Genomic DNA, 26,089 nt, shown 5'->3' with positions numbered 1-26,089 from the left:
GACATGGACACCCTGAGCGGCGCCAGCTGTTACCTCTCCAATTATGAGGAGCGCTTAACCTTTGGGAGAAGCCCGTCGTGTGTATTGAGCGCCCACAAACGCCTCGGACGGGCCGTGTCTCTGTGTCTCCCCTCGGCAGAGATGCAGGCTGTGGGCGGCTTTACTGTGGACTCAGTCCTGATCAATACTCTGACATATTGCGCTTCCAGACCCCTGCAAGACGATGGGCTTCTATCAATCGATCGTGTCTCATCGTTAAAAAATGCATACAGGAGGTTTCTTTACAGCTGTGTGATTTGCTCTCGAGTGCTGCTAATTAGCCCACCGTTATAAACAATGCACATCGTTAGTCTGCCTTTATTTTAAGTGCTGCTTGACATTTGGGCGAGACGCCTCCCTCGATGTTCGCTTTGCTACAGGACCGGCACCTTGTGGCTGATGTTTCTCGGGGACAGTGGGGTTTCAGGCTCAGTATGTCGGTTATTATTTAATTATTGTTATTGACACAGTTTGTCTCTCTGACGCCAACCTGCGTAGAAATGACAACAGCTTCTCTTTGACGGCCTCTTCAAACATACGCTGCCCTGTGATGCGCCCCTATGATCCGAGACTTGTGTCAGTGAAGGACTGGGGGCCATGAGCGTAAACAAAGGGCCGCGCTGGGCCACAGATCGCACGGCCCCTGAAAGGCACACAAATTGCGCTGTGTTTGTATCTGAAACTCTACTCCTTTACTTGATTCAAACAAGTATGTCTATCATGAGTAGTTATGTAAAATCCTGGCACGTGTCTCCGCCCTCTCCCTGATTTACACCCTTAAGCCGGTAAAGGGTCTGTTTTAATATTGATATTGCTCTTCCCTGAAGTCGCACGGCAGCCGCTGAATCAAATTACTGTAGAGCCCAACACTCCTCTCTCCCCGCCGCTCCGGCCTGGCTGTTCATTGTGAAAGTCATTGAAATGTGCGCACACAGACGGGCGAGCGGAGGGGGATTCGTCTGAGGCAGGAAATCCTCCGTAATAAAATCAAATATGGTCACATTTGATATTGTCTAAGCAGGGATCAGCCGATAATAGGATTCATCCCGGCAGCGAGATGGTCATCTTTTGGGGGGGAAATGTGTCACTCCGAGGCACTGATTCTGGAAAAATAACACACAAACGGAGAGGCAGACAGAGGTGAATTGGGTCGGTCTCTGCGGTAGTTTAGTAGGACGGCAGCCTGTGGAATTAGTGAGATGTGGAGTTGGCAAGATCCACGGCAGAGAGCAACAAGATATCCGTGTGAAAAAGCTGCGCCGAAAACAAAAAAAAGACCTGATTAAACATGAACTGTGGGCGAATGAGAGGCAAATTGGAAAGATTGTTCCCAGCCATTCAAAGACTTCATATTACTCTCAACCTCCCATTAACCTCCTGACTACACCGCTGAGAGGCTTTTTAATTCACTTCCACTGCGAAAACAAAGCCCAGTGCCCTCCTCTCCCAGCCTCTTCTCCGCACAATCCACGCTCCCTTTCATTGTGTAACACCGGCCTGACAGGACGGGATGTTTCAAACCCCCGAGGGCCACGAGGGTCTGTGAAAACAGCGCCGGTTTCGAGAGGCTCTCGGTGCATCGACGGCCCCAGCGGAGCCGCTGCGCCCCGGTGAGAGCACACTTACGCCCCTCTCGGAGTGAGAGAGGACGTGCGATCGCCTGTGGAGGAGACACTCGTCCACGCGGTGGAGAGAGCTGACACACACACCACTTCACACCCTGGCAGTGCGTGGCACCACATAGCTCTTTCGTGTTGCTGCTCCTGGTTTGACGATCGTCCCTCGCCTGGAATAGTGCAACTGTCCTTTAAGCCATGTTTCTGTTGCACATTAAGCGTTGTGTAACTGAACACAGCCTGGGCGCGTGGCAGGGAGAGCAGGTGTTACATTCAGGAGCAGATGGGAACGAAGCTGCTGAGGTTCTCCTCATCACTATCGGGGCGCAGTTCTGTGAGAACCTGTCGTTCTGCGTGGCGTAACTGGAGAAACCGTTCAACGGGTTTGCCAACAATGTGTGTTTGTACAAGAGGTACGACTGACATTGGGTTAAATATGTAATTGCTTGAATTAGGTCTGTATTTATTGGCTTAATTTTGGCCTCTGTTGCTAAGACGGACGTCTCCGTTGTGTTTCAACACACCCACCGGCTGTGTGTTACCACTGTGCTGTACAGGGTCCACCTGCTGTGTGTTATCACTGTGCCATACAGGGTCCGCTGGCTGTGTGTTATCACTGTGCTGTACAGGGTCCGCTGGCTGTGCAATCCCCCCTCCTGCCGCACAGTGTGTTGTCATGGCAGACCACATCACACACCGGGCTGCCCCGCCCTTCCCAGTCACTCTCCTGTCCCCTCTCCTTTCTCCCCGGCCCCCAGTCTTGATGGGTAGACCCTCCATAAGAAGCTTCCAGTCTAATCCTGTCCCAGCAGGTCGGTGTGTCAGCCTTCTACTTAAACCTGTAATCTGCTCTCAGGCTGTGTGGCCAGGCTGATACACGGACTCCGTCCAGGACAGTCCCATTCCTCGGCTGAGAGACACCTTGTCCACAGGAAGGATCAAAAGCACATCTGGTTAAAAAATACAGAGAGAAGGAGTAGGTCTTAAATATATATATATACGTATATATATATATATATATATATATATATATATATATATATATATATTTATATATACATACATACATACATATATATATATATATACATATATATACATACATACATACATACATATATATATATATATATATATATATATATATATATATATATATATATATATATATATATATATATACGTATATATACATATATACATATATATATATATATATATATATATATATGTATGTATGTATATAATAGCAGGAGACTGTATTTAAATAAGGCATGTGCAATGTTTGTATCTGTCTCCTAACAATACGTGTGTGTGTATGTAGGTAGAGAACACAATTGTGTAAAGGTGTGTATAACAATGTACCACAAACCTTTGTCTGACTACACTCTCAGAGCTTGTCAACTGACAGCGCTTCCCTCGGCTGAGTGGCGTCTCTCAGTGGGAGGCATTGGCCGCCACTTCTCCACAGCCAGGGACTTTTAATGCAGCATTTACTTTCTTAGTCCACCCACTAAGAAAAACATGCAGGGACTGGGAACATCGTTTGGATGCTAATTACAACATTAGAGGAACACATTCATTGTTCAACACCTGGGACAGATCCGTGGCTAACAGGATTTGCATCTGTATTTGTGCTGCGTACTCTGATAAATGGACTACTTTTTCAATTAAGGAATGGTTTCCACCTCATTCTTCTCTTCCTCGTCCTCTTCCGATCCCAGGCGGCTGGGAGTTTATTCCTCGGCGTTTAATTTGTCTCTGTCGGCGTGCGTGGCAAGTGCACCTTGAGAGGCTGATCCGCTTGGAAATATTCATTTTAAATGTGTACCTACTCCACTGTGTCTTTATTTTGTAGGCCACGTCCGGGGATCAATGAACCTGTGGGAGACTCTTCCTCTGCGCGGTTTTCCTTCAGTGCCCACGTTCTGCAGCGTTTAACTCGATAGCTCGGCGGCCTGTCAATCCCCTTACCCGCCTCGCTGCAGTGAACCCCTCGGGGCGCCCGGCCAGCCTGGCTTAGGCCGTTTGTTCTCCACTCGCTGAAAGGGATGCACAGTCGGGGGCCATGTGAATCAGGGAGAAGAGTTTCTGACGAGTGAAGCAGCAGCAGGAGACGGCAGGAGAACGACCTGCCCCTGTCTTCGCGGGCGTTCGTGCTGGTTATGAGATATTATGATTTCTCGTGGACGATTGAGTGAATGGGAGGCTCTGTGGCTGTGGTATTGACAGCTGCCGTCAGTATATGATCCCAAACCTGAATGTATGGATGTTGTGCGGTCAGTCGAGTCACGTGCCTCTCCCTCCGAACCGTCTCAGGAAGCTGGCGTCCCAGGGTTTAGTTTTGCCCCGACTCCTGTGGTCGCTCTCTCTCTCGTCACTCGTGTATTATTTTCCAGGTCCTGTTTCATGTGGATTAGATTATTTTCATTGCCTTTCACTTTCTGTCCCTTTAATCAGCCGCCCCTTTCAATGGACAGAGGGTCGTGTCCCTGAACGGCCTTCAGCTCGTGTGGGGAGAGCTGTTGGTTCCCGGGTCGGTCGGTGGCGAATGCGAATAGGTGTGTGTGTGTTTGTGGTGCTGATAGCCGTCGCCGGCCAAAGAGCTCAGCTGCTGCATTGTTGTCAGAGGCTTTGATGTGGAGGGGCTCAGATGCTGTGGCTCCGCAGTGGCAGGGCGGTCAACATTCAGAGCGCGGCTGTTTCTGTGTCTGTGTCAATATCGGTGTGTTGAGTGTGTCGGTTGTACTGTGTTCAAGTGAGGTATTCATCTGTTATTATGTATGGATGTTTTTATTTATTTATAACGTTATCGCAGTGGGTTTGGGTTAATAATGAAGACAAACATACCAAGAATTCCTGTCAGAGAAAAAATAAATCAAAAGAGTGAGGTTTTAAGGTTTATTTATTTATTACTTCAGTACTTGAGATCCAATAAAAAGGATGGCCATAAAAACACCACACAATACACTCTCCTACCCCGGCGCCCTCCTCTCACAGCATCTTTTCCGCAGAGGGATTTTCCCAGGAAACGCAGTGTTCACGGCCACACTTCTCCTCCCAGTGTGAGTCTCCCCCCCGCTGGCCACTACAGACAGAGGAGCAGGTCTGAGCACTGCCGCCTGCATCGGGGACGGAGAGCCTGTTTGTGAGAGTATGTGACACATGTCTGTGTGTTTGAGTGAGTTTGAGTGCAAGTGTGTGTGAGTGTGTGTGTCTGTGTTGAAGTGTGTGGGTGTGTGTCTGTCTCTGTGTGTCTGGTGTGTGTGTGTATGTGAGAGAGAGAGTGTCAGTGTGTGTTTCAGAAATGATTAAAAGGTTTGTTTACCGATGCTGGCCAGATATGACAAGCAAACCTGCAGTTCCCCTCGGAGAGACCCGTCTCCATTTCTAGATTAACTTGCGGGTGGGGGGTTCCAATTTTTTTTTCTCCCCTTCAATGAATAGATGTGAATCCACATCACAGGATCTGACGCACATGAAACACTCAGTAAAGAAGAAAACTCTTTAAAAAGGAGGCACACAGGTGTCCTGACAAAGATTTGAGAGGAAATCATGTTCTGATGAGTCTGTTTGGCTCAAAGACCATCGGGGGGGAGATACGGACCTGCTGGGAGAGAATTTTCAACAGGATTCAATAGATACTTACTCACTATTAATTACAGTATGGCATTTTTAGCCTCTGTACTTGTCACTCAAATGTCAGTTTTCGTTCCTCGGCTGCACTCAGCTGGGATTGTTAGGGTTCTTGGATAAAGAGATATTTATTCAGGCACCGTGGCATTTCTCTCGGTGGCAGAGACTCGCTCAGCAGTGTGATGCGGCCCGGCGCCCTGTGGGGCCCGGCACTCTGTGGGGCCTGGCGCTCTGTGTTTCGTAACGACGACCAGATGTCCTGGCACGTTGTGTTGGGACCGGCTGGCTGCCTCTTCTCTGTACCAGCAGTGCGGAGCGATACGGCTTCACCGACGTTTACCATCAGCCATCCTTATAGTCTTCAGCCAGGGATGACCAGGCTGCATCAAATCGGCTGAACTGGATCTCAAGACATTGATTTCTTTATTCCTCTTTCAGTCAGTGACTCGGAGGAGAAAAAACACATCCGAGCGTCTGTTATTGAAACGTGTGGTGATAGATTGGCGGTGGAGGCGGGGAGATTAGAGAGAATGGATTCTCGTGGAAGATCTCGGTGGCGTCTGTGGTTGCCTCCTCACGTGCTGCCATGCCAAGATCCAGAGGTGTAGGTTTAGGCTTGGGAGGGGGGGCCCTGCATGGCGGCCAACCCATCCGGCCGCTCGTCTGCCTGTCTTGGCAGTGCTTGATGATCTCGTCTACTGGGTTTGATGTCCACAAGATCCTGCGTCCTTTGGCACTTCCTCTCCTGTCTGAAGTCCTGCATCTGAAACCCGCTGAATGCCGCCCTCTGACCACGGCATGGCGGGTCCCTGGGTGCTGCAGGCGGCAGACTTCGGCTCCTCTCTCTCAGCGGGGGGGTCCTGTGGCCCTGTCCCTCTAGGCTGCTTTATCGGAGCGTCAGACAGTTGGCTCACCGTTAACATGAGCGCAGATTTATATTAGACAGGCGTGTTAATGGGTGGCTCTGTGTGCGTCTTTCCTTGTCTCTGTAATGGATCGGACGTGGTGCTGGAGCCTTCTGTGTTCAGTGCTGCTGGGTTTTTAGGGTTGTTTCCCTGCTGAACACTTGTTGCTGGGGTGGGGGGGCAGTAATCCCTCCACTGCAGTCTAGCTGTGCTCTCACAATTCAGCGCAGAGCTCGTCTGTGCTGCCGGGAGCCACGCCTGACTGACAGATGGAGAGACACTAACAGCGTAATTAGCTGCCCGGCCTGCGGTTCCTGTTTACTGCTCGGTTGCTAGGCAGTGACATCACCTGGACCCCTCCTTCCTTTACCCTAATCCCCACCCTCTCTCTCTCTCTCTCTCTCTCTCTCTCTCTCGCACACTGTCTCCCTCCCTCCCTCCCTCTCGCTCACATTCGCGCTCCCCGGCAGTGTGTGGAGAGTGTGGAGGAGCTCGGAGCAGACGGCATGGTTACAGCGATTCGGAGCGCAGCGCGCCGTGTCTCCATGTAGCCGGGCTCGGCCAGCGCGTGGGGGTCAGCGGAGCAGCAGCAGCTCGGAGACTCGGGGCCCGATCGTCTGTCAGGGAGGGGGGCTCAGGAGACGCAGCTACAAGTGTCGCCTCTTGACTGATTTTTTTTTTTTTTTTTTCTTTTACTTTTTGTTTGGTTTTTCTCCTCCTCTCTGAAGCTCCTGCCGACTCGTTTCTCTGTGGGTTCGGCTGAGTGGCGAAACGGTCGCATGCATGACACTCCGCAAAGGCGAGAAGACGACCATAAGCATCCAGGAGCACATGGCCATTGATGTTTGCCCCGGCCCCATCCAGCCCATCAAGCAGATCTCTGACTATTTCCCCCGCTTCCCGCGGGGTCTCCCCCCCACAGTGCCCCCCGCCCTCAGCCGCACCGGCTCCCTGCGCTCCTCCACCGGCCAGCTGTCCGGGGGCCTGCCGTCGGAGCCGTCCCGCGACGAGGACGACCTGGACCGGGCGTTTGGGGCCACCGCCGCCCCCATTGCCCCCAAGAAGGATGAGGAGCCAGACGTGGAGGGATACGACTCCGATGACTCCAGTGAGTAGAGATTCCCCCTTCCCCCTGTGTGTGTGTGTGTGTGTGTGTGTGACAGTTCTGTAACTCTGCGTTTCATTGTTGAGGAGCCATGTCCCTGTTATGCCTGGATGATGATGATGTTGTTGTTGTTGTTTTTGATGATGCTCTGTGTGGTGCTGTGCCCAGCACCGGCCACACAAGGAGGTGCGATTACATTGATAGACCTCAGTCGTTAAACGGTCAGAAAACTAAATCCAAATTCAGATCCATCTCTTGACTTTCTGGCTCTTAAACTCCCCTCTCCTCTAACGGCTGCTCTCGACACCAGAGGAACTCCCCCTGCCGGCTCTCCAGGTCTCACCGGCTGTGGTAGTGGCAGAAATCAGGCAGAACCTGCTGGATATCAGCCGGTTTCTTCTCTGAGCCCAGCCTGTCGTGTGTGGTGTGTGACGCCTGTCAGTGCCGCTACTTCCTGTCTCTCATTGCAGGCGTCGCTGTGTGAGCGACCGTGCTGCGGTGTCTCTACACAACTTTGTGGGGGGGTGGTTCATTAATTGTGAAGTTCTCAGGCTAATGTAGGGACAAAATAGGGATGGAATTGGGTTAGATTTCTCCATACATTGAACAGCTATATACCCCACACCGGGCAAAAGCTTCCCATCCTTAAAATAAACACCCTCCATCAGTGTGAACGTCCTTCAGCTCCACTCCTCGCATGGTTAATAAACCACAGGCACTGAGCCGACTCAATCGGGTTCCTCAGCAGCCTGATCCCTCTCTCTGACACAGCGACACTCCTCTCGTCTGTCATTATCTCATTAGTTCAGTTCACCCTTTTTTTACCCCCTCAAAACAAAACATCTCTTAATGCAGTCGGGGAAGGAGGACCTCTGGGCTTCTCTGCGCTCCTGATGGGCGCTGTGATGAAGCCTGGTCTCTCCGCTCTGAATTGAGCCTGAGAGAACGCACACCACAGACACACACTCTCAGGAAGCGGATCCTCCCGACACCGGGGACGAGGCGTTGGTGCCAAATGTGCCGCCCAGTCCCGGCAGGCCCGTGTCTGCGGAGTGCGCCAGCCGCCGGGCCGTGTCAGCGGTGCCGCGTGTGCCCATGGTGACGCAGCCGCCCGGGGACCGCAGGGCAGCCTGTTGTCTGGGGCTGATAGCTGTCACAGGCCGTGCACTGCCGGCAGTCAAAGAGCAGCCGTCACCGCGATCCGGGCCGCTGACAGGCCTGCCGCGGTGCTGAAATGCTCGGTGGAAGCCTGACAGCCGGGCCATTGTTCCTCCCTGGCGGCTCCGCTGTCATCCTTGGCAGGTCGGAGTCTGAAAGGAATCCTGCCGTTCTCATCTCTCTCGTTATTCAGCCTTTACCGTTGTCTCTCTTATCCTGTGTGTGCAAGTGGCAGCGCGCTTGTGTTTGTTGTGTGTATGTGTGTGTGTGTGTGTGTTACGCTGTCGGGGGTGCCTAATGAGCTATTCTAACACAAAGATGATTACAAGGCAGGTCTCAGAGTTGACAGATCTGTCTGGGGAAGCAAATTAGCGTGGCACCGCGCTCTGAAGCCCACTGGGGAAGAGACACAATAGGGAAGAGGAGGCGGCTGTGAAAGGGTGATTGAGCAGCACCAGACGGACAGTGTAGAGGCTGTGAGACAGAGGATCGGCGCTGGGGGGGTGTGGTGTGACGGAGACGGACTGGACCCCCGTCTGCGCGCTGTTATAATATTCGGCCCCAGGGTTACACTGCCTGCAGCCGGCCCGGGGGGACTGTATTTCAGGCAGCAGCACCTGAGGGATTCCTTGCCTCAGATAATTGGACTACAGAGCTTAAACTTAACAGGTGTTTAGTGCCGGTAATCAAGTGGGGCCAGGAGGGCAGGCAATCACCCTGGTAATGATGCTCCCAGTGTTTTATTCAGCAGCAGCAGGGCCTCTGCGCTCGCTACACTAACCGCTGTGTAGTCGGAGCCCGTGACCTCGTTAGAAAAGCAGTGCCGGCTTCGTGGTTTCTGATCAGGTGCATTTACAGGTAGGGTCTGGCCTGACATTTTAAATATGTGCGTCCCAGGAGCGCCTGCTGGTTTTGCCGATGGAACCGTAAAGTGTGATGCTCGTTCACCAAATCATCCGCTCCTGCTGCTGGCTGTCTGTGGCGTTCGGCACTATTCTGACACTGTTGATTCTGATTAGCGCAGTGGAATTCAAGGATGTGATTTGTGTGTGTGTGTGTGTGCGTGCGTGTGTGCGTGCATGTGTGTGAGAGAGTGCGTGTGTGTGTGTGAGAGAGTGTGTGTGTGTGTGAGAGAGTGTGTGTGTGTGTGTGTGTGTGTGTGTGTGTGAGAGTGCGTGTGTGTGTGTGTGAGAGTGCGTGTGTATGTGTGAGAGTGTGTGTGTATGTGTGAGAGTACGTGTGCGTGTGTGTGTGTGTGTGTGTGAGAGAGTACGTGTGCGTGAGAGTGCGTGTGTGTGCATGTGTGTGAGAGTGCATGTGTGTGTGAGAGTGCGTGTGTGTTTGTGAGAGAGTGTGTGTGTGTGTGTGTTTGTGTGTGTGAGAGAGTGCGTGTGTGTGTGTGAGAGTGTGTGAGAGTGCATGTGTGTGTGAGAGTGCGTGTGTGTGTGAGAGTGTGTGTGTGTGAGAGTGCGTGTGTATGTGTGAGAGTGCGTGTGTGTGTGTGAGAGTGCGTGTGCGTGTGTGAGAGAGTGCGTGTGTGTGTGTGTGTGTGTGAGTGTGTGTGTGTGTGAGAGGGAGGGAGATACAGTTCTGTGCCTCTGAGAGTAATGAGCAAACACACAGCATCTAATACGACTAATAAAAGTGTTAGATTAAAGAAAATAAAAAGTCTTGGCAGCACTGAGGTTCTCCTCTGGGACCAACACCAAACGAGAGCAGTCCGGGCAATTAAAATCCCATTACAGCGGCCACCCGGCAGCGCAGAGCCGGCGGAGTTTGGCATTGGTTTAAAGGATTAGCTGGAATTAGGATGAGCACAGAGGGATGGTTACGATTATCGAATAAATATCCAATTGTTTGAATAATTAAGGAATAAATATTTAATCTAAATATTTCTCGTCTGGTCACTTTTATCAAAGACTGAAGTTCAATCCTGCCATGAAGAAAACGCATGAATTATGATAATGAGTATTGATAATAAAGATGAGAAAGGTGAGGCTGCAGGCACGGGGCTAAATGATTTCACTGAAGAACAGTTTAAACCTGAGCTGAAGATGAGCTAAAATTAACACGGGAGAGCCAGAGAGCCCCTCATGGGACGGCAGCTAATAAAAACGTTGCCCAGTGTGCCCAGACCCCTCTCCGCCCGGCTGCCGCTGCGTGATTTTGGTTTGTCATTAAAATATTGAAGAATTAGCCTGATGAAATAATTGAAATGGCATTTTTCTGCTCTATTTTTCTCAACCTCGATTTTAATTGAAAAAGAAAATGGCATCGCCTACCGAGCACCTCCACGCAGAGCACAGCGGTGAGGCTGCACTGAGCACTGACACCTCCCTTCCTCTCACACTCTCTGTCTCTCTCCATCTCTCTCAATCTCTCCCTTCCTCTCTCTCTCCCTTTCTCTCTCCCTCCCCCCTCACTCTCTCCCTTCCTCTCCCTCTCTCTCTACCTCTCCCTTCCTCTCTCTCTCTCTCACGTCAGTTTGTACTCAAGTTGGATTCAGAATCATGTTTGAAAATGGGGTAAAACACCAAGCACAAAGAGGAGCACCCTCCAGCCCTGTGCTCCTGTATAAGGTTGTTTACTTTCCTTCAATCAGAAGAGTGTGATGGGAAAGCTACACATTTCCACTTAAAATAGCTCATGATGCGTCCGTGGGCAGCAGTGATCTTGACCGGTCTGCCTGTGAGGAGCACAAGACTGAAGACTACATGTCCTGGATGTCCCCGGTCCTTGGACTATCTTCAGCGCTGGCATCCACAGAATCCACTCCGCTTATTCCTCCTGTCGAGAGAAAACACACAATCTCTCATCGCAATTACCCCCTTGGTATGTGTTGACAAACTATAGTAATTACAGAATGTGCGCAGTATCTCACAACAGTTGTTTGCCTTAATGATCATTGTGTATTGCTAATCAGCACTTGACACGGTTAAAACACTGTTTTTTTAATTGGCAGAGCCCCATTAGCAAGCTGTCGTCTAGAGCAGAAGCACATTCTCTGTTGTGTTTATTTGTGTGACATTTGCTTTATTGTTACTTTCTGTGGTTCTTCTTCCCAAAAGGAATTTAAACACTTAATCGATTTTCTGTTTAAAAGAAGCAACAAATAATAATTATTATAATAATAAGTCTCAGAGACTCCAGGAAGGAGGTCAGGGACGGCTGTGTCCGTGTCTCTGCGTTCATGTTCTGGTAGAAAGGGACTCTAATAGACCAGGCTGACTCTGGGCCTCAGGTTAGCAGTTCTTCTGTCTGTTCATGTCAGTTAAAAGTATTAATTATATTAACTCGACCTGAGAACTCCTCACCTCCCCAGACCCAGAGTGGAGCCGGAGCTGCAGACCTGTTCTGACGCTCGTGAATGAGAACAGAGCGCGGTCAGTCATTGCCGACTCCGTCGGCGTACGGTGCAGAGCTTGTGACAGCTGGGTGTGTCCTCTGCTAACCTTGTTTCACAGCGAGCGCTGACAGGCTGCACGCCTCTCTGTGTGCGTTTATTAACGAACCTGTGTTCAGCGCAAAGCCCGTGTTCAGCACAGAGCCCGTGTTCAGCACACAGCCCGTATTCAGCACACAGCCCGTGTTCAGCACGGAGCCATGTTCAGCACAGTGCCCGTGTTCAGTGCAAAGCTGTGTTCAGTGCAAAGCTGTGTTCAGTGCAAAGCCCATGTTCAGCACAGAGCCGTGTTCAGCACAAAGCCCGTGTTCAGTGCAAAGCTGTGTTCAGCGCAAAGCCCGTGTTCAGCACAGAGCCGTGTTCAGTGCAAAACCCGTGTTCAGCACAGAGCTGTGTTCAGCACCCTGGACAGCTCAGAGTATTTCCCAGGGCTTTTAAACCCAAATACTGTCACTGTTGTTGTTTTTTGGTTTTGAGGGTTTTAAACACACAGTTTGAATAGTTATTTTATCAGCTCTAAACAAAACAATGGAGCGTGCCGCTGAGATAATGTGCAGCTGATGAGAATCGTGTGAATGTTCTTGTTTGTTTCTGAGGTGCTGAACACACTTCGTTTTTTTTTTTATAAAACCTTCTGTTCGTCTCGTCTCCAGAATTATCTTAGAGAGCAGGCGGCGTAATTGGAGCCTGTTGTGTCTTAAAAGAGAGCAATGGTGGGTAGGAGGAGGAAACCAGAACGTCTCTTAGAAAAAGAAAAACAGATGGAGAGAAACGCAGGAAGGCATGACAGTTTCGGTTCCATTACTTGTACAATCAGACACGAGGCTGTCGACGGGCGCAGTCCTCCCGTCGCGATGGTCCTCTCCTTTGACGTGCTAATGGATGTGACCTCTGCCCTTCTGTACCAGCTACTGCTGACGTCACGTCTCCCTTAGTCACCGATCCAGGATGGGCTTCAGAGCGCTGTGCGCGGCCGGCGTCTCTCCCCACCCACCTCTCCTCCTCCTCCGTCCTAATTGATTTCTGGAGCCTATTCCTGAAGCTGGGTTCTGCATGAGTCTTTATTTTCCCTTTATTACCAAAATATAATCAATGCAGAAGCAGCGAATGCAGGTGGTGTAAGGAATGGGTTTATGTTGATCGCTCGGGGTGAATTGACAGACAGGGGGTCCGCAAGTCAGACTGTGGACCAAACACTGACTGCTGACCTGGATTTTGTTTAAAGTGACCTTGTCTGTGTGTCCAATTACCGTCCAAACGGCATGGTAAACACTCGCCATGTTTAAAAGTGTGTTTTTCTTGTTGATTTGGCACAAACAACTTGAGCCACATCTACAGTTCAGAGACACCCGTCCCAGGCTTCACACTGTGCTCTCATAAGGATAGTTTATCTAGCAAAAAGTAAGTAAAAATAAAGTGCCACTTCTTGAACATTAGGTAACAGCCTCCAAGGTCAGGTCGCCCCAGTGACAATCTGCTTTAAACACGAACAAGCGCAGCCTGTGATCGGAGCACCTGCTCGCAGCACAGACGCACAATGAGCTCAGGCCCTCCCCGAGCTCTCGCAGCGCATCACCAACTTCAGGCAAATTGTTTCCTAAATCAGCACGAAACGCCTGCTCCCATCCCTGCCAGATTCAGAAACACGCGTATCTATCCCGGGGACACGTCTGACGCCTCCCTGATCCCACTGTGCCGATTTCCACTGCACCTTGGCGTCTCCGAAACTTATTTCACATCTTAAATCGCACATCAGGAGAGATTCGTCTGTTCCCCGTCTTCAGTCAACGGGACACGCACACTCCGTGACACAAGACTAGAGCAGGAAACTATATCCTCCTTACATCTCAGGCACAATAAATACATTTGCCAGGGATGCGTCTGCCGCGAGAGATAAGTGCTGAAATATTCATGCCTTCACTCACAGCTAAGCCTCCAGGTGCCGGTCAGGGAGAATCCTGGCTGAGGATGAGAGGGGGCGTGTGGAGAGACGCAGGGGTGCTGCGGTGCATTTAAACCGCAGGGTTGTGTGTAGCGGCCTTTACTGTGACGTCATTTTTTTATTAGTTTTTCTCTAGTGACGATCAGGAGCGGTCGGGTGTATTCTCACACAACTAGAATGTGTTTTTTATATGAACAATAGGTGTGAAATAGTGTAGCTCACACACAGACGTTGAGACAGCAGAGATCATAAGAACATTAGACAGTGTCCAATCGAGAGGAGCCCATTAACCTCATCGTGCTCGTTTTGTGTCCATTAATAACTAAGTGATCAAGGATCCTATCCAGTCTGTTTCTGAATGTTCCCAAATTGTCTCTTCAGCCACATCGCTGGGGAGTTTGTTCAGATTGTGACGCCTCTCTGTGTGAAGAAGTGTCTCCTGTTTTCTGTCTTGATTGCCTTGAAGCCCAATTTCCATTTGTGTCCCGGGTGCTTGTGTCCCTGCTGATCTGGAAAAGCTCCTCTGGTTTGATGTGGTCGATGCCTTTCATGATTTTGAAGACTTGGATCAAGTCCCCACGTAGTCTCCTCTGTTCCAGGGTGAGAAGGTTCAGTTCCTCAGTCTCTCAGTAGGACATTCCCTTCAGACCTGGAATAAGTCTGGTTGCTCTCCTCTGAACTGTCTCTAGAGCAGCGATATCTTTCTTGAAGTGTGGAGCCCAGAACTGTCCACAGTATCCAGATGAGCTCTAACTAGTGCATTATATAGTCTTAGCTGTTGGGCTTAAGGTCTGTTGGGCTTCGTATCGTGTGACGCTGGGTTTCACAAGTTGTTCTGCCAGGTCTGCAAATCAATAAACGCAGTTTCCTAAGATTTCACATTTATTAACCTTTTCCTAAATACACCAGGCCTGGTTTGTGTACTTAACTGCTTGTCCTAAGAAGAAGGTGGATGGGCAGGGTGTATAAAAGAGAAAACACTGCTCTGTGCGTCCCCTCGGTTCGGACATGGCCCGGTCACAGACAGGGTGGGTTTCCTCGGACCTCACGCCCCAGGCTGTGACGACCATACGCTACCAATCCATCGTTGCTCTTCCCTCTCTGTCTGGAGTCCTGCGCTCTGCCGGTGCTGTCATGCTTGCCGTGCTCTTGTGGGAGGGGCTTTGATTCCTGTTATCGGGGCTGGGGGGCTCTTTCAGACCCTCTCCCAGTGCCCCCCCCCAGCTCTGAGCTCTGTGCTTGGTGGAGCCACAGCTCTCTGTATGGCAGATTAGTCTGAGGGCCCTTTGTCGGAGTCGGCCAAGCTAGCGTAGTGCCAGAGTGCCGCGCTCTTTCAATTACCGCTATCTCCACGGTCTTAATCCCCCCCACTGCGGCACCGCCGTGCTGCGGTCCCTCCGACAGGTAATCCACTGGTTCTGCACCTTGTTCATCTGATAGGTGAGCCCCGCCGCGGCGCTGGCTGCATTACAGCACGGATGGCGGCGATAGAAAGGGCCTAAACTGGAAATCCCTCTATTGAGGAAGAGATTTTTAATCCATTAAGAGACGCTTATTTCACGTCCCGTTCCGTTCTGTCCCCGTCCCCCCCGCGGTCAAGATGGGAAGACAACATTACCAGGCCAACCGGTGTCCTTATTGATCTGAAGGCCAGTGTTTTGGTGAAAGCTAAAGAGTTGGCTCACAATCCTCCTCTTCGCCCACGTCGTGAACTCTGTCTGGGGTGTCGTTTCACCTACACCTCCGTCGGCGCTCGATCTGTCCCTGCCCCCCCATGTGCCATGAAAAACAGCCAGTAAATCCAGAGTGAAGTGGCCGACTCGCTTCAGCTCCCTGGACAACTCACCCCTACCTGGACCTTAGCTTTGCTCAGCCCAGTGCACAGCCAGCCAGTACGTTGTTTAGATTGGATTAGGCTTAGATTTAGTCTGAGATGTAGGACTTGAGGCCAGGTCTGTGGGACACATGAGGACAGGGAGGACGGGGACCTGCCCCTCCCCATCTCCCTCGCTCCCTCTCCCCCTCTCATTGCTTTGCTAGATCCCACGCTGCCAGCACTGGTGTGAGAGTAACTACTGCACAGCACATCAGGAATACAGTCTCCCATGATGCCTCTCTTCACCGGGCTGTCTGGGCTGTGAGCATATGCTCGTATGTGGCGTCTTGGGAGTGTCGAGCTCCTGGCGCCATTCCCGCACCTGCCCCCCAGCGATGGGCCGAGTTCATTGACCAATCTCTCTCACTGGGGCTGCGTGGGAGAACCGGGTTTGTTCACAGGCGGCACATTAAAAAAAACGGGAATCAATTCCACGCATTTAAAAAACAAAACAATCGACTATCTAAATATAGTTTTATTTTAAACCTGATTCAATGTCTGAATAGATCCCCCCCACATTAAGTTAAATCCAGTGTGTCAAGAAATGTGAATTATTAGAGAAAGAGAAACAAATAAACAAATGGGCTTTTGTCACGGCCGGCCACGGTCTGATCCTCCGGACAGGGACGCACTGCTAGGTGTTGTCTGACTTGCCCTGGGAGGACAGGCGTGTCTGATACCCAGGGAACACCTTGTTCTTGGCAGTGCCTGGGGGGGGGGGGCGGTGAATTAATTTCACAGGGCCCGTCTCCTGCTCTGGTCAGGCTTCATGTCCTTTCAAGATTAAAATAATATCTCGTGTGAAGCACTCCATCAGATATGAGAGCGGCTCTGGCTGGCAGGGCGCCCTGTGGTGACAATGCAGTGCTGAGATAGAGAGAGAGAGAGAGAGAGAGACGTACACACACACGCACACACACACGCACACACACAGACACACACGAGACAGCGCCGAGTCTGATGGAAGGGAAGCTCCGAGCGTCCGCGGGACTGGAATTACTGTGATGATTTGTCACCGGTTTCCAATTAGAAAACCGGACGGGGACTCTGTAAACTGTCTGTTCCAGGCATCACACGTATTCTGTTCAGAGCAGGGAGGGTCAGGACAGAACGGTGTGCAGTGTGCAGTGTACGTGTGCATGCGTGTGGCTGTGCATGCGTGTGTCAGAGCCAGACGGGCATCCACAGCCCCTCTGAGAGCAGCAGGCGGCTCTCAGCGCCAGCTCGGAGGCTGATTAGGGCTAATCGCATTAACACGAAGCCAGGACTCGGACCAGATGCGACAATTAAACAGTCGAAAATGTCCGGCCGTCTGCGGGGCGAGGGTGCCGGGCGGCGGGAGGAAACCCGCCCACGCTGACGAGAGTGAAACACAATAATCTGTCCTTCCAGACAGCTCTCGACCCACCTGTCAGCCGGCTCAAACGCCAGCGTCTGAAGTCAGAGCTTCTTAACGAGGTAACCGGTCTCCGCAGCTGTCAGTCCACTCGGCCGAGCCCCGAGCACCTGCTGAGACGGACGCGGCACCTCGGATTAGTGCGGCTCCATCCTCTGCTCCTAATAGGCATTACCCAGCAGCCCTCAGCCTCCAAGTTCGGAGAGACAGTGCTGTGAATCGGGCGTAACACTTTACAGCAATGGGCTCAGTCCGTATCGACTGAATATATCAATCTCTGACACTTCCTGTTTTGTTGTTGTTGCAAGGTGGGTTAAGGGATTCATAATGTAGAATGAACTCACACTGTTCAGGAGTTGTTGTCCTGTGTGTTTTGCATAGGATGCTGTGAGAACCCAGGCCTGAGGGCTCTGCTAATTGCATCGAGGCCATGGGCTGCAGGACAGTGTGGATTAGAGCTCAGATAGATGTCAGTGAACTGTGATATGCGGAGACCTTGCTTGACCCAACGGTAGTGTTCACAAGGTGCTGGTGGAAGATAATATCCTGGGAAAAACCCTGACTCGCCTCGCCAGCCCGGCACTCAGCGTGTGGCGCCTCCTTCCTGAGCGCAGAGAGCCGAGCACAGAGACGCATAGCATCTGAAACTCATGCTGTATGCACCGGCATGCCTGAGTTTAGAGAAGACTACAGAGACGATACTGATTTATATGATAATAAGAATACTGCGATTTATGTTCAAACGCACATCCGTAACATTAAAATGGGGGGGGGGGGGGGGGTGCTGTGTGTCTTGCAGCGGCGTGTTTCCGACACATTCAAGTTTATTAAAAGTCATAATCTGAGACAGAGACATTCATAATTTGAATAATAATAATAGTAAGGATCGTCGGCGTGTCATTCTCACTGGCCTTGATGAAGTCACAGTGCGTCCGTGTGCATCTCGACACCGTGCGGACGCGACACACTGAGCTGGGGCTGCATGTGAGGGGAACGCGAGGGCACCCAACACACCGTCCCCCGTCCCCCATCCCCAAGCCGGCACGTCCAGCCCTGCAGCCACACTGCGATCTGTTCTCTCTGGCCTGTGCCCTCCAGACACATCCATCCGTCAGGATTGCATAGACTCCTCAGCAGACGAGGCTGCGGTTGGCGTGTGGCTGCCCTGTTCAGTCGCTCTCGCTGTGCTGGGGCCACGTACAGCTGCTACGAAACCACAGTGCCGCCCCCCCTCCGCGGTTGCGTCGCCACCAGAGGCGTCCTGTTTCCACAGCGCTTGGCCCCCAGTCCTCCACCCAGCTGGAGATCTACACACATCAAACGGCCCACGTGAGAGGACCAGCTACCTGTTTCCTCTCACCCTGACTCTCCGGCCGTGACGTCCCCGAACAGATGCTGCCGCGGTCCCCTCTGTCCTGACAGTATCAATCAATAAACCGGAGGCTGTGCTGCTCTCTCTGGGTGTTGTGCCTCTGCGTTCAGCATCTAATCTCCAAACACGCGGTCGCCTCTTTGAAAGTGTCTGATCCTGTGTAGGAACCCCCAGGTGGTGTCTCAGTCTCGTGTTGATGAGAGGAAGTGAACACCAGATGCCGTGTGCAGGTGTGCGGATCTCCAGAGACACTGCCGGGGGAACACGCAAAGTCATGTGTCCGCATCACGGCAAAGAGTTATGTGTGACTGTGTGTGAGAGTGTTAGTGTGCGTGTGTGTGTGAGAGTGTGACAGTGTTAGTGTGCGTGTGTGTGTGTGTGCGTATGTGAGAGAGTGTGATAGTATTAGTGTGCGTGTGTGTGAGAGAGTGTGACAGTGTTAGTGTGCGTGTGTGTGTGAGAGTGTGACAGTGTTAGTGTGCGTGTGTGTGTGTGTGCGTATGTGAGAGAGTGTGATAGTATTAGTGTGCGTGTGTGTGAGAGAGTGTGACAGTGTTAGTGTTCGTGTGTGTGTGCGTATGTGAGAGAGTGTGACAGTGTTAGTGTGCGTGTGTGTGTGAGTGTGACAGTGTTAGTGTGCGTGTGTGTGTGCGTATGTGAGAGAGTGTGACAGTGTTAGTGTGCGTATGTGTGTGTGCGTGTGTGTGAGCGTGTGACAGTGTTAGTGTGCGTGTGTGTGTGTGCGTATGTGAGAGAGTGTGACAGTGTTAGTGTGCGTGCGTGTGTGTGAGAGTGTGACAGTGTGACAGTGTCAGTGAGAGTATGTGAGTGACGGCCGCTCTGTCCTTCGAGCTGCTGTGGCCACACACTGGTCCTGTCAGTCAGCGCCGCTCAGTCACCCCTTTCCAAACACTGAGCTAATCCCGTGGCTCTCCAGCTGTCCTTTCTCTGGGCTTCTTGATCTCTCTGACACAAAACCCCTGAGCCGATTATCTGGGGCTGCAGCACTAATCAGAGCCGGGACAGAGAGCGCGCCTAATTTCACTTTCATTAGGCTTTCGATGTACATGGCCCGAACGGGTAGCAGTAACCCTGCTCTGCCCCACCCCCTGCCCATCCGCACGTCGGCACTGTGCCACAGGAGCCACCCGTCGTCCTGCGTTCCGTTGTGGGGAGCCAGAGCCGAGGGATTATTCTCTCCCCTGCGGGACCCGGAGGTGAAGAGATCGCCAGTTTCTTGCGGGGGGGTTATCAGCTTACTGTCCGTCAAAAACGCCAGATGAACTTCAAATCTCAGGGCTTTCACCTTAATGAAACGCAGCGCCGAGTGCGTCCGTGACTCCGGCTGCGCTTCACTGTGCCTTGTGCGGCCGGCATCTCTCAGTGCCAGGGCCGTGCCAGGGCTGTGCCAGGGCCATCGCAGAGTGACCAATCACATGAATCGGCCTCTTTTTGAACGTTTGGTGCTCTACTCACAGATGTGTTGGTTAGTTAGGTCGTAGTGTTAAATCACAGCTGCTGTAAATGTGCCCCGGTGTCTGACGATCGGCTGAAGGACTGATCGCCCTCCTCCCGTTACCATCATTACGTGACACACCGGGCAGCGTTTGTCTATTTATTTATCTGTGTATCACAGGAGGTCACACACGGGCTGCAGTCATAACTCAAGAAATCGTTAAAGAGTGATTTCTCGACTCACGCCGGCTCTTCGATTCGGGCTTTTAAACGCTGGCCTGCTGTACACGGCACTGAGAGATTGAGTGTGCCCCCTCGGCCACCTCTGTCTCCCCTCGCTGCCCCCCATCTGAGGAGCCGGGGACACTCTGCGCCAGATCACTGTGAGCAGCACCGGGGACAGGAGGGAGGAGTAAGTGGAAAGAGAGAAATTTTTATTCGGTGAGAAAAGAGAGGGAGGCACTTCTCTGATGCTCATTTTAGTTTTCCTATGAATGTTGTTCCCTCGGAGGATTTGGCTTCGTTCCCCTCCTCCTTCACTCTCACCTGTGTTGCTGTGCGCTCGGCAGGCCTTGTTTAGATGTCTGTGATTTAAACATGGGCACGGCAAACACGGCAAACGTTTCCCGCCTCGTAAGACAACCACGACTCTCGCTGTCCACTCGCTCATTGTAAACCAGGTGTGTGGTCGTCGACGCAGCTCTCGAATGGTGCCAGCTGCAAGAGACAGTCTGGACTGGAGTAGCTGGAGTTCTGTGAGAAACCAGGCGAAGGGACTCCCGGCGGGGAGCCGCTCTCTCGGCCTGTGACTCCGGCCGGTGAAGACAGCAGCCTTCTGTGTTACACTGTTGCTTATCTGACCTACAAATTGCTTCCTTTCACCAGCCTCAACAAAAGACGGGTGACTCAGTGCAGACTGTGGTGAAATACTCGATTCAGCTGTTTGAGCCGTACGAAGCGAGCAAACTGATCAAGATCGCTCTTGAATGTGCTTCGCCTGCAGAAAAAAGTTTAAGTTGCAGAACTACAAGGATTAGTTATTAATTATCTGCAAAGTCGTATAAGTCAGTTATCAGCACAGCTCTGCCTGAACGTGTCTAATATTCAATAGTTTGATGCCATCTTTCTTTCACCCACTGCTCTTAAAAACCACATCATACATTAAAATAAGTCGATGACTTCCTTTTCTCTTACACAGTTTTGCGGAGATTGAATTGTGTGGTCGTTCACCAGGTCCCATGGTTAAACGGGCTCTTCTATAATAATCCCTCGCTCTTTGGGTACTGTACGCGACTTGAGCCATAACTAGCGCTCAGCCTATTTGTCGTATTGTTTCTATTCGGGCGTCGTGTCAAAGACCGCCTCGTTAGAACAGCGCCAGAGACAAATAGCAGGAAATCGTCCCTCGAAAGGTCAGGGCAAAATCTTTAATGTCTTCTGGGATTTGGCCAAGCATAACATCACTATTGATCTGCTGTGATCCGCAAAACACATCCAGAGGCAAGAAGCGACGCCCAAGGTCGAATAAACCGGATCCGTCTGACGCTACCATTCGGTTTCGGCATTCGGGTTCTTTGCACAGACTTTAAAGAACAACCACCCAGTCGCGGGGATGTAGACAGTCGACCTGTAGCAGCGGGACCAGGCCTGTAATTGTATTTATTAACCCTGGTCTGCGCTAATGGTCTTCCAGCCTCCGTCTCCAGACGAGCGATGGGGTGCGTGTGTGATAATTAGTGCCCGCCTCTGTCTTTTTCCAGGGGGCTCGGCTGTGCGGTGAAGGGAACCAAACTGGAAGCAGTGGCTAATGAACCTTCAGGAGCTAAAAGTGTCTTTCAAAAAAAATAAAACACGGTTAGTCACGCACTGAAGCCGAGCCACCGCAGCGGCAGGGAAAGCGTGCGATTTAAGAACCACGGTAATAAACTTACACACACTTACGTTCCTCTGGCCGCGGAGAGGAGCTGCCCTGGGAGCCGCCGTTAGGATAATGAGGGAGCCGACGCCAACACGGGGTTATTGGCTCGTAAACAAGTCAAAGCCCCTCCAACCTTGTTACTCTAATGACTCGCCCCGGCCCCACATCCACTAATCTTCCGGTTTCGGATGTGTTTTGTTCTGCGTGTTGATGGAGTCAAAAATCCATTAGTGTGCAGCAGAAATGCCACCGTGCCTCGAGCGCGAGAGAGAGATACCACGTCTCGTTCTTCACCGGGAGTCCGCGGCCGCCGTCCACATCCCGAAACGCAATAGTCGCTTCGGCAAGAGCTGCTGATATCGCTGTGTTCCTCGTGATACCCGGGACAGCGTGACAGGATCTGGGGGTCAGGGACTGTGTTGCGAATGTCTGAACAATGATAGGATTCGAGTTCCAGATGTGACCTTTCTGCGGCGGAGTCTTTATGGTCTTGACATTTCCAGCGCTCTTTGTGTTAAAGGACAGCCGTACCCTTGTCTGGGCAGGAGCAAATAATGGGCTTAGCCTGGATTAGCTGAGGGATGTGGAATTGGACCGCGGGGACGAGGAGAGGGACCTTCTGCTTTCTCTCCAGGACGCCAATGATCTTAAAGGCTTTTTCTTTCATTAACATTATGTCTCTCTCTATAATGGTACCCCCCCTGGCTGGTCTAACCTCTCCCTCTGTCCTCCACAGCGACGCTGGGCACCCTGGACTTCAGCCTGCTGTACGACCAGGAGAACAACGCCCTCCACTGCACCATCAACAAAGCCAAGGTAGGTCTGCCACTCTGGGGTATCTGTGGTTCAGTTCATGCAGCTGAGCTCCGGTGGGGACTGGCTGCCCTGTAGTGGTCCTTTGCTTCGTTGTGTGTTCCTCCCCTTAAACCCTGTCCAGCTGCCTCCTCCCAGAGCACGGTTTCTGAACCCTCCCCCAGCGGCCATTCATCTATAAGACATTATTTATAAGACATGATTAGGAGCTGCTGTGGACACACTTTGGGGCAAACCACCACCACACAACCTGATTAAGCACCGCCCGCCCAAGTGTCCCCGGGCAGGACCTGTGATCAGTCACTGCAGGAATTGATACACCGTGGCTTCTGTCATCTTAATGCATAATTTATATGGCCGTCCATCTCACTAACAGGGTTTTTATTGGGCCTGTTATAGTGATGCATCGTTGTCTGAGAGCAGCACAGAGGCTGCTGGGTTTAGATGTCGCTGGTTGCCGTTTGAAGACGGAGTAGCCAAGACCGACAAGGGTTTCTATCCGCAGCAGATAGACGTTGGGGAGGCGATGTCCTGGGGCGATGGTCCTCCACGCTGAGGGGGGATTGTAGAGTGGTCTTGTAGAAGAGAGCAGGGTCAGTGTGCCGCTCGGTGGGGGGGAGGGTGGGGAGAGAGATTCTCAGGTTTCTTCTCTTGATGGGGATTCCTGACGACACTTGGCCGCTGGGCCCATGTGCTGCTGTCTGCTGAGCTCTGTGTCCGGTGCGGAGAGCTGCAGGGGGAGCCCTTGGGGGGCCGGCAGGACCGCACCTCTGTCTCTCAGGGGCTTCGGTGGGGTCCAGGGCCGCGCTCTGCTGTAGTTAATTGGTTTTTTTCATTATTGTTTTCTTTATATTTTTTGTTCTTGTAGCTTGTGAAGTATTAGAGTGTTTTTATACTATAAATCCATTATTATTATTATTATTATTATTATTATATAACTAATTGAGATGGATTATCAAGCTAGTAAACTGCAGCAGGCCCCAAGCGCCGGTATCCTCAGAGCTGGCAGTGCAGTTAGATTAGGCAACTCAATATCTCCGCAGCTTTAAAACCAGCACTGCCTTCGCAGGAGATTTGGGCTCTCCAGTGTCGCTCCATCCCGTTCCCATTCCTCCCACAATCAGCGAGATGCACATGATATCCTTGTTCTATGAAGCAGCCGTGTAATTTGCCTGAATTGAATTAAGAGCAGGAATGGATTTCTCCGTGACCTCCTGAGCCCAGTGTGTTCGTGTTCAGCGGGAGGCCGGGTCCGTGGGGGGGGGGGCTCTGTGGTGAACACAAGGCCGCCTGGAGACGATAGATTGTGAGCGAGATGGAGATTAGCGAACGCACACTCGGGGGCTGCCGTGACACGGAACCAGCGCGGTCCCCCTCCCAGCAGGACTCCTGTGTGCCAGGATGGAACAGGTGCTCTCTAACGCAGCTCTGATGTGCGTATTAGTGCCCCAGCGCTAATCAATACACCGTAATTGTCCTAGATAGTCACCACAGTCGAATCGTCCTGCAGATCCACAGACCCTCCTCTCTCTCAAACCCTGCATTTCACAAGCCCTGGGCTGCTTTGAGATGAATGGATGAATTAATTAATGAATGAATGAGTGAGTGAATGAATAAGCAGTCAAGAAAGATGTTCTCTCTTCGTTCCACTGAAAATAAATCCCCCCCGATCCAATCTGTGCCTATTTCTCAGTCGTGGCCTGTTTTCTCTATCATATCCACACTATCTGGACTCGAGTAGGAAGCAAGGGGGGACGTAAACTTACTGGGGGGATTCTAGACCCCCTGGTGAGGATTTTCTGTGGGAATCTGTCGAGTTTCTCGTACGCAGCTCCGTTCATTTGTGTCTCTCACTGTTTCTCCAATTCCTGCCGAACGCTCTCCCTGCACAGGCGCAGGCGTATAGGCGGATTAGAGATGAGCTGCAGACGATCCGGTTGTCTCCCATCTCCTCCCTCCTAGAGCATCAGCATTTGGGGCGAACAGGGACACACAATAAATATACCACAAGATAAAAAATGCAGGGCGTGAATAACTAATTTATATTATTAAAGTCATGTTTTTATTGTAAGAATGATATTTACTTTGTTATTAAAATACTGTTTTATTGTTTAGAGTATTTTACATTTTACAAATAAAAAAAAAAACTTTGTTATTATCTTGTAGACTATCTGTCGCTCAGTGTAGGTTATTTTTCCTGGAAACCCTTCACTGATGCCCGTGTCGAGGCGTTGACATTGACCCCCCTCCCCGTGGCTGATTAACACAGCAGGGTAACGGGGGGGGTCTGCGGACCCCCTGAGGAGCAGCCTGTGTGTATTGATCGGTGTCGGTCTTCGGTGCATGTCTTCCTGCACCTCCATAAAGAGAAGAGAAGGGTTGTGAGAAAATGAAAACCCCCACAATGCACTGGGGTGGGCGTCCACTGCAGCCTCCTGGCTGAGCCCTGATCTTCCTGAATCTTGTGTGGCGGAGGGAGACGGATTTTCCTCACCGTGGACGGCAGTCCCAGGGCAGCAGGGGGGCGCTCCTCTCCTCTCCACCGCATCAGCCTTGCCGGTCTTGTCGCGGCTCATACACACACACCTCGTGGCCCCCCCGAGGGCAATTCTCTGAGCCAGGATAGCAATCACAACACCTGTCAGTCATGCCGAAGGACACTGTCTGCTGCGATTCATCACAGCCCTGCACAGCCCGGCATCGATCGCTTGTCAGTCGCCGGCCGCGGACGGAGAGAGCGAGAGATGCCGGCCTCTCACCGGGGCTGTGCCGACATGTGTGTCCATTCAGCTCGTCCCCCAGACAGCTGCCACTCCTGCTTATTCAATCTTTTTCCTTTTGTTTTTGCACATTAATAGTCGCAGCAGCCTCGACACCGCCACAAAGGGGGGGTGTTGAGGACAGATTTTTCCTCTCCTACTCTGGGAAGAGAGAACGGGGGCCAATTAATCCCCGCCTCGAAGATTAATCCTCTATCGTTCCCCTGTCACACCTGTGTGCGCGGCTCAGAGACGAGGAAACTCGTATAATTGGCATAATAACCAGCCAGGCCTACTGCCCACCCCCCCCGAGGGAAAATCGACATGCAGTCGCTTCCCAGATATTCGCCCCGAGCGCAGAGAGTTAAACCCTGATTGAAATCCCACCTGAAGATTAGTGCAGCAGCAATGCCAGGAGCTTAGATGCGCCGTATATGGCCTCACTCTCAGATTTGATTCTCTCTCCACTCTCTCTCTGCATGTCTTTCTCTCTGTGCATGTCTTCCTCTCTCTCGATTCTCTCATCTCTCTGTCTCTCTCTCGTCTCTCTCTCTGCATGTCTTTCTCTCTGTGCATGTCTTCCTCTCTCTCGATTCTCTCATCTCTCTGTCTCTCTCTCGTCTCTATCTCTCATGTCTCCCGTCTCTCTCGTCTCTCTCTCTCCCATCTCTCTCATCCCTCTCCTGTCTCTCTTTC

General features: G+C 51.5%; 1 protein-coding gene across 1 annotated transcript in view; it reads left to right on the top strand.

Moving 5' to 3' along the window:
- The window catches only part of doc2b (double C2-like domains, beta), a 129,185-nt gene that overhangs the window by 82,262 nt on the left and 20,834 nt on the right, over positions 1-26,089 (top strand). The window contains exons 9-10 of the mRNA XM_066695538.1: positions 7,119-7,304; positions 22,558-22,637. Of these exons, the coding sequence (XP_066551635.1) occupies positions 7,119-7,304; positions 22,558-22,637 (266 nt within the window). The remainder of the gene's footprint in view (positions 1-7,118; positions 7,305-22,557; positions 22,638-26,089) is intronic.

Source organism: Amia ocellicauda, chromosome 22 (genome assembly GCF_036373705.1).
Source record: "Amia ocellicauda isolate fAmiCal2 chromosome 22, fAmiCal2.hap1, whole genome shotgun sequence".
NCBI classification, from domain to species: Eukaryota; Metazoa; Chordata; class Actinopteri; order Amiiformes; family Amiidae; genus Amia; species Amia ocellicauda.
This window is presented reverse-complemented; position numbering and strand designations above follow the sequence as displayed.